Source organism: Anolis sagrei, chromosome 1 (assembly GCF_037176765.1).
Source record: "Anolis sagrei isolate rAnoSag1 chromosome 1, rAnoSag1.mat, whole genome shotgun sequence".
NCBI lineage: Eukaryota > Metazoa > Chordata > Lepidosauria > Squamata > Dactyloidae > Anolis > Anolis sagrei.
The window spans coordinates 113,168,708-113,182,796 of NC_090021.1; the positions used below are offsets into that span (position 1 = coordinate 113,168,708).

The 14,089-nt window shown below is 41.7% G+C and overlaps 1 protein-coding gene across 1 annotated transcript in view; it reads left to right on the forward strand.

Moving 5' to 3' along the window:
• Positions 1–14,089, forward strand: part of B3GAT2 (beta-1,3-glucuronyltransferase 2) — a 48,087-nt gene that overhangs the window by 27,252 nt on the left and 6,746 nt on the right. The window contains exon 2 of the mRNA XM_060772599.2: positions 2,299–2,443. Coding sequence (XP_060628582.2) covers positions 2,299–2,443 — 145 coding nt within the window. The remainder of the gene's footprint in view (positions 1–2,298; positions 2,444–14,089) is intronic.

Sequence of the window (14,089 nt, forward strand, 5' to 3'; positions counted from 1 at the left end):
GGAACCCTGACGATTCGACTTCTCGCTGTGAAGCTTTTGCTCAGTTCTTTACAGACAAAGTCGCTTTGATCCGTTCTGGTCTGGATACCATGTTAATGGCAGTCTCTGAGGATGTAACACGAGCACCTGCTTGTCCAGTTTTGATGGATTCATTTCAATTGGTGAAACCCGAGGATGTGGACAAGATACTTGGAGGAATGAGGCCAACCACATGCATCCTGGACCCCTGCCCATCCTGGCTTCTAAAGGAGGCCAGAAGGGGATTGGCTGAGTGGGTTAAGGTGGTGGTTAATGCTTCCCTTCGGGAAGGCAAGTTTCCAGTGAGCTTAAAACAAGCTATAATAAAACCGCTGTTGAAGAAACCATCACTGGACCCCACTAAATTCGACAACTATCGGCCAGTTTCCAATCTCCCCTTCTTGGGCAAAGTCTTGGAACGTGTGGTGGCCTCACAACTCCAGGTATTCTTGGTAGACACGGATTATCTAGACCCGGCACAGTCTGGCTTTAGGCCGGGACATGGTACCGAGACAGCCTTGGTCGCCTTAGTGGATGATCTGCGCCGGGAGCTCGACAGGGGGAGTGTGTCCCTGTTGGTGCTGCTCGACCTCTCAGCGGCCTTCGATACCGTCGACCACGGTATCCTTCTGGGACGCCTCGCAGGGATGGGTCTTGGAGGTACTGTTTTGCAGTGGCTCCGGTCATTCCTGGAGGGTCGATCTCAGAAGGTGTTGTTGGGGGACACCTGTTCAACCCCACAACCATTGTCTTGTGGGGTTCCTCAGGGCTCAATATTGTCTCCCATGTTGTTTAACATCTACATGAAGCCGCTGGGGGAGATCATCCGGAGTTTCGGGGTACGGTGTCATCTGTACGCGGATGATGTCCAACTCTGTCACTCCTTTCCACCTGCTACTAAGGAGGCTGTCCAGGTCCTGAACCGGTGCCTGGCCGCTGTGACGGTCTGGATCAGGGCGAACAAATTGAAATTGAATCCAGACAAGACAGAGGTACTCCTGGTCAGTCGCAAGGCCGAACAGGGCACAGGGTTACAGCCTGTGTTGGATGGGGCCACACTCCCCCTGAAGATGCAGGTTCGCAGCTTGGGTGTGATCCTGGACTCATCGCTGAGCCTGGAACCCCAGGTTTCGGCGGTGACCAGGGGAGCATTTGCACAGCTAAAGCTTGTGCGCCAGCTGCGCCCATACCTTGGGAAGTCTGACTTGGCCACGGTAGTCCACGCTCTGGTTACATCCCGTTTAGACTACTGCAACGCTCTCTACGTGGGGTTGCCTTTGAAGACAGCTCGGAAGCTCCAACTAGTCCAACGCTCGGCAGCCATGATTTTAACAGGAGCGGAGCGCAGGGAGCATACAACCCCCCTGTTGCGCCAACTCCACTGGCTACCGATCTGCTACCGGGCTGAATTCAAAGTGCTGGCGTTGGCCTTTAAAGCCCTAAACGGTTCCGGCCCAAGCTACCTATCTGACTGCATCTCTGCCTATGAACCCACCAGGAGTTTGAGATCTTCCGGGGAGACCCTGCTCTCGATCCCGCCTGCTTCTCAAGCTCGGCTGGCGGGGACGAGAGATAGGGCCTTTTCTGTGGTGGCCCCCCGGCTTTGGAACACCCTCCCCATAGAGGTACGATCAGCCCCTTCGCTGATGGTGTTTCGGAAAAGATTGAAGACATGGATGTTTAAACAAGCATTCGGTTAATCCGTTGTAACGAATTGTGATGACTAAGGATTGGTTATACACGGACGATGAATTTTGGATTACGATTCCAGTTATGAGATGCATAGGATTGTTATTGGTGGCCCAATAATTTGTACTGTATATGTGTTTTATGCTTTTAACTGAATATTGTTTTTTAAATGTTGTAAACCGCAATGAGTCGCCGATTTAGGCTGAGATATTAGCGGTATACAAGTGCATTAATAATAATAATAATAATAATATTAATATCAGTAACTTAACATAAATCATTTAGTCTTGCTGCTTCTACATTTTACCCACTATTTTCCATCTATACTTTCTTCTCAATTAATTTTTTAAAATATAACAGTTCAAACAACAACACACGACATTTTACAGACCATACATGCACCCAAAATCCCAATCCCACACAAAATAAAATGTCTTTCCCACACCTGTGCACCCTTCACCATGACTTCAGATGCTGAAGCACTATGAAGCCTTTAAGTCCATTTATCTATCCTTAATGACCTTTATCACAGCTCAGTGTCTGTTGGTGGAGCAACTGCCTTGAACGTGATTCTCTGCTTCCTTTTCACAGATGCGCACAACCCGCAAAGTGTCTGTGTGGCCTGTGGGGCTGGTGGGCGGACGACGGTATGAGCGGCCAGTTGTGGAAAAGGGAAAGGTGGTTGGCTGGTACACTGGTTGGCGGGCAGGCAGACCTTTTGCCATTGATATGGCAGGTGAGTAGCTATAGACTGATTATGGATGCAAACCTGCTCAGCATGACCCAACCTATATGCACTTCTGAAGAAGCCAGCTAAGAATATTTTGATGTACTCTATTGAGGAGGGTGCAAAAACTCAGGTGTCTGTTTTTGTTTTGGAGCACGTTTTGGTAAAGATACTCTTTTAACTGCTAGGATGATCTTACAGCGCTGAGCATCTCAGTCTTGAAAGACAATTTAAATAAAGACAATTAAAAATTAAATCAAGAACGATAGAGATAAAGACATTTGAAAACAGTTAAGATTTCCTTCTAATAAGCAGGAATTCCCAGGATGTGAGTGTCTGGGTATTGGCAGATTATAAACTCCACAATTTGGGCTTCTGGGAGTTTAAGACCAGCAATATCTGAAAAATTGGAAAAGTTTGGCATTAATAACAATCTAGACTGAGCAACACAATGTGTAGATAAGAACAAGATTGAATGAGATCTCATGGAAATTAAATCTATTGGTTTGTTTGCTCAAACAAATAGGTTGTGTTGTGCTGTGCTGTGCTGTGCTTTGCCGTGTTCATTCAACATGCAATATTGTGATAATATGATTTGTGAATAAAATGAATACATTTGTTGGCAGATTAAAACTATGTACATGTGCACGCACGCACAATGATAACGTGATTATTATTTTTACAAATGGAAACCCTTCCAGAAAGTAGTCAGGGTGGGACCAGGGCTCAGCCTCTGCTCTGCACCTACCTTCTCACTTGAAACAAGTGTCCTCCCAAAAGGCAAAAGGTTCTTTTTAGATCTGAAGGCAGTATGCACACAAGTGGCTATAATTCCAGAAATAAATTTATTGAAGAAGCAGGTGCAATGACAAAATACAAACCAAGCAAGTTTTTCCTCAGTCTGTTGTCAGGAACCCATGAGACAACAATGAGCAAGACTCCAGTCTGACCCACATGCAGCACTGTCTGGACTCAGCCTGCATTGAAGTTCAGCATTGGGCTAAGATGTAAAGATTTGCTAAAGCCAAAACAACACCATCTTAACGTTTGTGTGTGTGTGTCAGGAGCGACATGAGAAACTGCAAGTCGCGCCTGGTGTGAGAGAATTAGCTGTTTGCAAGGACATTGCCCAGGGGATGCCCGATGTATTACCATCCTGTGGGAGGTTTCTCTCATGTCGCTGCATGAGAAGCTGGAGCTGATAGATGGGAGCTCCCCCTGCTCCCTGGATTTGAACCGCCAACCTTTCGGTCAGCAGTCCTGCTGGCACAAGGGTTTAACCCATTGTGCCACTAGGGACTCTACCATCCTAACTGATTATGCCTGTTTTTCCCCTGGTGTTTTGACATGGCAAGATCTCCCAATAACTTTGCAAGAAGAGGAGTAAATGTCAGCCATCTGAACTAAGTTATTTATCCTCATTGCAAGGTCCTACTGTCCCAATCAGCTGGTAACCTTAAAAATAGGCATAGGCAAGAAAAACAATCCTTCCCTTAAAGGAGACTTTATGACTTTTTAGGGGGCATAGAAAGAAAAGGGATGATGGGCATAGAAGGACGGGGCAACTGTGCACATGACATAGCTTGCCTCCTCGAGATGACAATAAGGTAAAGGTTTCCCCTTGACATTAAGTCTAGTTGTGTCTGAGTCGGGGAGGGAGGGTGCTGCTCATCTCCATTTCTACACTGAAGAGCCTGCCTTGTCCATAGACACCTCCAAAGTCATGTGGCCAGCAGGACTGCATGGATCACCGTTACCTTCCTGCTAGAGCGGTACCTAATGATCCACTCACATTCACCCGGCTCTCTGAATTCGAACCACCAACATTTCGGTCAGCAAGTTCAGCAGCTCAGTGGTTTAACCCACTGTGCCACCGGGGGCTCCTCAAGATGACAATAGTCTTCTGCAAATCTCTCCTTACTACAAGTAGGTTACATAAAATGTTCTGTATTCCTCCTTCCCTTTATGTTCAGTGACTTGTTAATAGCCATCTCTGGGCCTCAGGATTTGACTCTGAAAGCTTAAGGCCTTGAATGGCAACTCTGCCTGTAAGTGACTTAAGAGCCTGCCCCTTATTCCGCCTTACAAGCTCCTCTGGGTGATTGGAGCAAAGTGGCCGCTTCCTCAGTGGCCTACCAGTTGATTCTGCTGTCATTTATTATCTGTAGGAATTACCTCACTTTTCTCCCCCATGAATATTCACAAGGACAAAAACACACAAAAAGAGTAGATAGAGTGGTCAAGCTGAGTGTAGGTATCTAAATGTATGGAGAGACACAAAAGTAGTCGAAGGAATTCGGGAGGGAGTGGGGGGGACGGGAACAAAAGCATTGAATGCTTCCAGGGTTATAGAGCAACCAAAGAATGAAAGGATCAGAAGAAGAATGTGGCATTTTATGATATGCCAGTGATACCTGGCAGAATGAATTAAAATTTTATCTCATACACCTGCCTGCTTTTAAAAATATGTGCAGCATTTTCAGCTGAAAATGAGCAAAGATTGGAAGCAGGAGAGCTTTTTTTTTTGAACCAACATGACTTTATCTTCATCCCTCTCATAAGTGGTGTGACTGTAATAATTTAATTTGGTTTTTAATAACAGAAAAAAACCACTCTCGTTTATTTGAATGCTTTATGGCATTTCTGTTTAAATGCTTGACTGGGTTTCTTCTCTGCACCTTGGTTAATTACTGCAGGCAGCTCGTATCTTTCATTGCCTGAACATTATATTCTGTGCACAGGAAAACAAGCGCTGTAGGGTGAGTCAAAGGTGGGGAAAAATGCTGCATCATCATGAAAAAATAATATTGCACAAGCCCATAAAAAGGAAGTCTGTGGTAGCTTGTAGGGTAGCTCTAGTGTGAAACTCCATGCTTAAGGGGGAATTTGACAACAGCCAGTAAAGCAGAAAAGCTTCAGAAATTAATACCATCAATCTTCAAGCTGTACAGTAACTGGTTACACAACTCAGTCTTGCTGTTAGTCTGCATGCTTGGTCAGTCTTTTGTGTAGGCTGGATGCATCTCAAGTGCTGTCAGAATTGGTTTTGATACAGTGGCAGCTATGCTGCTGCTCAGCCATGAGATTCGCTATTTCAGAAAATGCTGTTCAGTGCTGTGTGCGTGTTTTGGGAGTGGGAAGTTTGTTTTTACAGCATTTCAGTACTATGCAACAGCTGAAGCTGTATGGCGACTTCTAAAAACAAAGCGTATAGCTTTTGGAAAAATGGCATTCATAACTTTTTTGAAAAGAAAAATGATGTCTTATCCTTTTGGCAAATGTGAATCAGCATGAACATCCGGAGACCACGTTTTGAAAACCACTAGTCAAGGAAAGGCATGGGGGGGACTGGGCTTACCAGATTTTAAACTATATGACGAAACCAGCGTCATAGACTGGCTCAAAGATTGGATGTTTCTAAATAAATCTAGATTATTAACACTGGAAGCCCATGATCTCAGATTAGGATGGCATGCGTACTTGTGGTACAATAAAAACAAAATCTGAAAAATAATTTGGGAACCATTTCATCAGAGGGGCCCTAATAAAAATTTGGGAGAAGCACAAAAATAAAATTTATACAAAAACTCTCCTATGGATTTCCCCCATGGAGGCTTGTCAAATACGAGAATTGGGGGGAGAAAAATGGCCCACCTACAAAGAAATCCTGACCATTAAAGATGGAATTGCTTGCTTGGAAACACAAGAGGAATTACAACAAATAAAAACATTTCCTGGTATCAGTATTTTCAAATAAGGGAACAATTCAGAAAAAAAATTATGGATAAAAATTCCACCTGGGACAAAGCAATTACAGATACAGAACAAATTTATTACAAAGGTATATAAAGAACTATTGGAATGGGAGACTGAAAAAGAAAAGGTAAAGTACTGTATGGTAAAATGGGCGGCCAATTTTGGCCATACAATTAGTTTGGATGACTGGGAAAAAAAGTGGACAAGGAAAATAAAACTTTCTTATTCATACGACATCCAGGAAAACTAGTACAAGATGTTTTTCTGGTGGTATATAACCCCGATTAAACTCTCAAAATGCTATAAAAACACGAAAGATAAGTGCTGGAAATGCGGCAAAGAAAAAGGGACGTTTCATCACTTGTGGTGGAGCTGTGAAATAGCTAATAAGTACTGAGGGAGATACACAAAGTGACCCAACTAATTTTAGAAACAAAATTCCAATTTAAACCGGAATATTTCCTCTTGGGTATGTTAGATCTCGATGGGACAGAAACAAAGAAGCGCTATTCAATTATTTAATATCAGCAGCGAGAATAGTTTATGCGCACCACTGAAGAGGAAAAGAAATTCCTAACATTAAAGAATAGTTAAAATGATAGAAATCAGAAATATAGATAGCCTGACACAAAAAACTTAAACATAAACATAGTAAAACAGTAGAAGATTGGAGTTTATTAACAAAATTTATGAATAAAAAGAAAATGGAAATTTCGATTTAATCGATACAGGAGAAGATACTTCATCCCTACAAACACTGAAGAAGAAGAGGACACATTACTTAAGAAGAGTGTAACAGTGAAGACAAAACCCAGAAATGAGAAGATGGGAAGCCACATCCCCCTCTTCCCCTTCCTCATGTGGACCCCCTTGTCCCCCCATCACCCAGCCTTCCACCTATGTTTTCCTAACACCCCCTTTTTATAAATCACTTTCCCTTCCCACCCCCCTCCTCCCCCAACCTTCTCCCTCATTCCACCCCTTTTCTTTCCTCTGACTTTTTTTAATGTAACTGGAAAAATATTCAATGAAGATATATTTAAGAAAGGAAATGCATTACCTTGTTAGAAGTCAACTCTTTGAAAAAGTAAAAGTGATGTTCACAAGCATTCATGTAACGACACACAAGTAACTCAGCTGTTAAACTGATAAACGATGTCTTTGAACTGCCAGGGACAAAGACATGCCACTGCACAAAAAACATATACTTGGCTATCAAGAGTTTTGAATTTTTTTCATTGAAATTGAAATTGGAGTTGCAGTTGCTCAAAACATATACTCTCAGAGGCAAAAAAACAAAGTCTTCTTTAAAAAGTAACATCTCCTGTTTACTCATAAACATATTGTATTAATTTAGCACACAGGCACATTTATAGATAGGCTTTAGTTTCTATGTATGTGACACAGGGCATCATTCTTAATAGCCCATAGTCCAAAGTCTTTCAGTATACATCCTATGAAAGTTCAAACTGTATAACTGTACTAACTGCTTCTCAAAGCAAACATGTAGTAAACTGTTCCTTCATAAGTCCAAAAGACATCTGCTTCTATTGGAGTCCAAAAACTTACATGCTTTCATTGAAGTCCAAAAGCATACTGAATAACAAAATGAGTCTGTAGCCCCTCCCATAGCAAAGAGGTCAGTCAAATTGGCAAATCTATCTATCTATCTACATACAAACACACACAATACAGGTTAGCACATACATACATTAACAAACAAATAGTGAAGGCTTGGACGGTTGCTATTTCCAACATTAGCAACAGATCTCACATCGAAATTAGATACGTTACTCCTTTGGGGTACAGTTCCCAGAATCCCCTAGCCAACATAGTTTGGGGGATTTTGGTAGTTTTACTTCAAAAGTCATTCCCACAGCTATTTCCATATCGCATATCTGCTTTTTGTCTTCTAATTGCATAATATACCATAATATCGTTCCGTAAAAATGTTTATTAGCTTGAAATGTGAGTGGAATATTCTTTGTGTGTTGCAATTCTGAGAAGCAGTAATAGGTAGTAGATAGACGTCCTTCTCAGTGAAGGCAAGTGAGAGTGAAATGTAAGAACGTAAATATTAATCCATTAAAATTTGAGATGACATTGCTGGAAAGGCACAAGCCAAACAAAGCAGATGTCTATGATTTTGTCTTTCTTCTATAGGATCTCTTCTTTTAAGGATGTATGTAAAAAAATTTATAGAGACATCAGTAAGATGTTATTCACCAAAGCTTGATTTGAGTCACTACTGGCAATCTCATTAAGTTAGGATTCAGTATCCTAGTACGCTGAAAGTCAACACACAAAATACCCCTTGTAGAGATTCTGTATACAGTAAGTTTAGTTTGTTATAAGAAACAGTCATCCGTAGAGATTTTTAATTCTTTATGCAATGATGGGACATTGAGATTTGTTGTGGAGTCCCATAATATGCATATTAATATGCATGCAGCAAAAGCTCTGCACCATAGATAATAATAATAATAATAATTATTATTATTATTATTATTATTATTTTCTTCACTTGTATACCGTTTTTCTTCCCCCAGCGGGAGATTCAAAGTGTTTTCCAACATAATTATGGCAAAATTTAATATCTCACATACATAAACCTAACGTAACAATAATAACATACAATTATCAATTAAATCATAAAACACAACATCATCTAACATTAAAACATGGGATTAAAAGCATATCAATATAAACATTAAAATCCCACAATCCCACAATTGCAGTCCAATCTGTTAAAAATATCAAATCTATTACACATAATCCCTGATCATTCCTTGTAGTGCTACCTTCCCAAAGGTCTCATAGCCAAGTTTTTACTTTTCTTCCGAAAGCCAGGCAGAAGGATGCTGATTTAATTTTGTTGGGGAGGGAGTTCCATAGCCGAGGAGCCATCACTGAGAAGACCCTGACTCTCGTGCCCACCAATCGCACTTGCAAGGGAGGTGGAACTGAGAGCAGGGACTCCTCAGATTATCTTAATCTCTGAGATGGTTCATAAAGGGAGAAATGTTTGGACAGGTAAGCTGGGCCAGAACCGTTTAGGGCAGTGGTTCTCAACCTGGGGTCCCCAGATATTTTTGGCCTACAACTCCCAGAAATCCCAGCCAGTTTACCAGCTGTTAGGATTTCTGGGAGTTGAAGTCCAAAAACATCTGGGGGCCCCAGGTTGAGAACCACTGGTTTAGGGCTTTATAGGCTAAAGCCAGAGACTTTAAATTGTGCTCAGTGGCAGACTGACAGCCAACGGAGCTGGCGTAACAAGGGGGTTGTAAGCTCCCTGTACCCCGCTCCAGTGAGTAATCTGGCTGCCATTGGACCAATTGAAGTTTCTGAATAGTCTTCACATGCAACCTCACAGAGATTTATTGAATGTTACAATTTCTTGTTCTGGATTCCCACTAAATGACCAGATGCAGCTCACATTGTAATAGTCTAAAAGGAACCTTGATTTAAAAGCCTGTTTTGTATTGTACTTGAGTTGTTTTTTGTTTATGTAGCATCCTTTGAAGACACACCAAATATGTGCAGTCTTTATGGACAGTTCCAAAATGTGTACTTCCCAGCCCAAGTTAGTTGATCTAAGTCAAGTGTCACATACAATCATGAGGACAAGGGACATTTTAACTCTAAAAGATGGTGCAGCATTTAAATCCAGAGTTGTTCATTGATACGTCACTCTGAATTTGGTCCATAGTGGTTACTCAGAGCCAGAGGGAAGCATAGTAATTCAGTGATCACAGTCAAAGGCCATCTGAAGACAAAAGACTTGTCTCTGTAGTTAACTGATCACTTGCTCATCTTAAATTGATGTGAATTCGTGCATCTGTCTTCTGCTTCTGATGTGCTGTGCAGTTGACATTGGCCTATTTCCAGCTAGTATCCTTGAAGTTCCTTTAGAATTAAAAGCCCTGTAAGTTTTTCTATAAAACTTTAAGCCTCATCCCTTGTATGGAGGCAAGAGTTAATATCCCTTGTGCCTCCAGTAGATCACCTGATACAAAAACCTATTTTTTGACTAGTTAAGGACTTTGAAGATCTCCTTCACCTGTTGCTCTGATATCCCAATGGACATAACAATGTGGCTCTTTGGAAAATGTATTTATTCCAAAACAGTGATGAATTGAAGGTGGTAGAAAGAGCTAAGGAAGCGGGTGTAACTGTCACATGACTTTTCCTGCTTCTTGTTTATGTTTTAGCATTGAAAGAGGCACTCAGGAGGAGTCCTGATATGTGGTAGGGACTTTCATATTGGCACCACACTTTCGCTAAAGCACATAACTGAGAGGCTCTTGTTGGCCATCTTCCTGTTCTCCTTTGCCTTGAAAGAATGTTGCATAGGATAAAGGGCTCGGTAAATTGGATGTGCTCATTTAGAGTACCACCTCTCACTAATGAAAAGCATAGTAAAGAAATGCCTTCTGAAAACATGACTCAAACCCATGCACGACAACAAAGACTATATATGATACAGATGATACATTACATTTGTGGGTTTTTTTGAATCCACGCTGTCTCCTTTTTTAGCCCACCCACCATGGAGCCCCCTTGCGCTGGCTGGATTGCCAACCGAAAGTTCAGCAAGTTAAATCTGGAGAATGGGGTGCGCTCTCGTCTGTCAGTTCCAGCTTCTTATGTGGGGACATGAGAGAGGCCCCTCCCACAAGATGGTAAAACATCCGGGTATCCCCTGGGCAACATCCTTGGAGATGGCCAATTCGTTCACACCAGAAGCCACTTGCAGTTTCTCAAATCACTCCTGACACACACACAAAAAAAACCCCACCCACCTTCATATTTTATGTTCATTGCAGCATAATAGCAGTGGGAGAACTAGCTGTGAAGTTTGGCTTGGATTTGATGGAAAATGGTAATCACATTTTCTCTAGGAGGACTGTATAATTAGACTAGAATTTAGTGTTTTCACCCTCCAGAGAGCCAAGAAATCTGGTTCCAGTGGCATTCTAAACTTAACTGCAACCCCAAATGCACACATACTTGTTTTGAATATGAATCTCGCCCTCCAGTTTTCTAATAATGTTGCTCTGAAGAATTGTACTTGTATAAACTCTTCTACTGCAATAGCACAGAGAGCAAAATAAATGCCAAGAAAGCTATAGTATCCTAATATATATAGCATGCCATTCTCCATTTGCCACAGTAGGAACCATCAATTTTACTACATTGCATGTTTCATGAGCAGTTCTGCCCTTTTTTAGACTTTTTCATGGCTTGAACATATAACAGACTCTGTTAGCTGTAGGGCACAAGGATGGCCAAGACGTGTACTAGGGGAGCACCTGACCCATTGCAACTCCTTGGACTCAGTGGTATCAAGAGCAGTCTTAACCACTATTATAAGGTGTCCCTGGTGGTGCAGTGGGTTAAACCTTTGTGCCAGCAGGGCTGCTGACCAACAGGGCAACAGTTCAAATCTGGTGAGAGAGGGTTGAGCTTCCTCTGTCAGCCCCAGCTTCCCATGCAGGGACATGAGAGAAGCCTCTCACAGGATGGTAACACATCCGGGTGTCCCTACTGCAGTACCTACTGATCTACTCACATTTGCATGTTTTCGAACTGCTAGGTTGGCAGAAGCTGAGGCTAACAGTGGGAGCTTACCCTGCTCCCCGGATTTGAACTGCTGACCTTTTGATCAGCAAGTTCAGCAGCTCAGTGGTTTAACCTGCTGTGCCACTGCAGTACCTTGACAATTGTCACATTAATGGGGGGGGGGCACTGAGAAATATTGGCTCTTGCGTTAGGTTGTCCTTTTTCTTTTCAATGCTCCACTCTTCTTTGTAGCAATGAACTATTCCCTTTTCTTCTCATTTTCCATCTCCTGATCTGCCACAAACACGTCTTTCCTAATGTCAGTTGGCATCTATAATTTAATGCCAGCATAAGGAGAGACGTACACCATATATGGTAAAACTCAACTTTTGCTTTTGTTTAGTTCTGTTTTACATAATTAAGACATTTTCCCTTACTGAAGGTGATTAACTATGCTATCTGTTGATTGGTTCTTAATAGGAACAGTATATATACCCTATGCTTTATCATATTAATGCTGAATCTTTTCATTATTTAAGAAAATGTCTGGAAATAAATATGGGACAAATGTGGAGACATTGAGGTAGCTTGCTTGATCTTTCTTTCTGGCAGTATCTTACCAAATATCTTTGCTCCATGCTAAAGTGATTTATTTTTCCTCACCAAGATTAGAAAGTGCAGGACTCTAGAGTTGTAGAGAGAGTTGAGGTTTTACTTGAATTACATGTTTGCTTTTTTTAAGATTAGAAAAAAAATGTGCACTGCAACTTATTTTATTTTGGAAAATGAAAAATACAATAGTACCCCAGAGTCTCTGTTGTGAAGCCTGATCATCAGGCAGCTATAAATATGTTTCTTCAGCATTGCAGTTTAATAAAAGACCAGCCAGATGTGTCTACAGCTACTTCGGGGTCAATTTTATTTTGTTTTTTTAATTTATAACCTGCTTTTCTCCCAAATTGGATTTGAAGCAGCATCACACATAGATTAAGAGAGATAGGTTAAAACAGTATGACATACAAAAGTTTTTAAAGTATTTTTAATGCGATTTTCCTTCTTCTTGGCAGGGGGTTGGGCTGGATGGCCCACGAGGTCTCTTCCAACTCAATGATTCTATGATTCCATGATCAAGTAGTATTTATTTATTTACAGTATTTATATTCTGCCCTTCTCACCCTGAAGGGGACTCAGGGTGAATTGCAGGACATACATACGTAACAAACATTCAATGCCATTTTATACACAACTAGACAAACAATTATACATAGATAAGAGATATATATCAGCTTTCCCCATCTTTAAGCATATTGGAAGGTGTTGGGCTTGATTACGGCCACGGAGGCAGGAGGTGCGCGAACTCTTAAGATATACCAGGGAGGACCTTCTCTAGCTCCCACCACTGTCACAAGCATGATTGGTGAGGATGAGAGAGAGGGCCTTTTTGGTGGTGGCCCCCCACCTCTGGAACACCTTCCCAAGGGAAATAAGACAGGCCCCATCCCTCTCCTCTTTTCGTAAGAGCTTGAAGGCTTGGGTGTTTCCCAATAGGCCCTGGAATTGAGCAGCCACAGGCCCCAGTATTACTATTGTTGGGACCGGTTGTTGCACTTTACCCATTCCCCTGTCCCCCTCATGTCTTCCCTGCACTGGCCTTGGATTTGCCTAGATCCATTCTGAAATCCTGGCCCGAACAATAATTTTGCATGAAAGAATAGGGTAAGATTGGTTTTTAATGTATATGTGTTGTTGTGATAATTTTATGCTTATGTTTTGCATACTCTGTATGTTTTGGTGTTTTGTTACATGGAAACCACCCTGAGTCCTCTAGGCGAGATAGAGGGGTATATAAATAAAGTTTTATTTATTTATAACTTGCTTCAAAAAATACTGAAAACTACCAAAATGTATCACCAGCATTAGTTTACAGATATGCTCTGTTTGATAGCCATTAACTGCTGGACCTCAATCATCAAGGAGAAATAACATCATCGTCAACCACTACAAAAAAAAAAAATTCTCAGTAAGCCTCAATGTTCATTTTTCCTGCAATAGAGGAGAATATCTTGGGATAGGATATGCAGTAGACATTTGGACAAAGGGCATGACCCTTGCTGCTTGCTAACATCTCTTGAGCAAAATGTGCTCAACTATCTTCTGAAGCAGTCCTTGACCAAGGCAAAACTTTGCGAATTCATCACAGCTCATGAAGGATGGCACTGATTTTTATGTGGCATTGCTGCAAATAACTGCTGGTGCTGAAGGAGATAGAGATGGCAGGACCCTCAGGCATAGTGGAAGCAAAAGCTCTTTAAATCCGTGAGATGCAGGCATTGATCA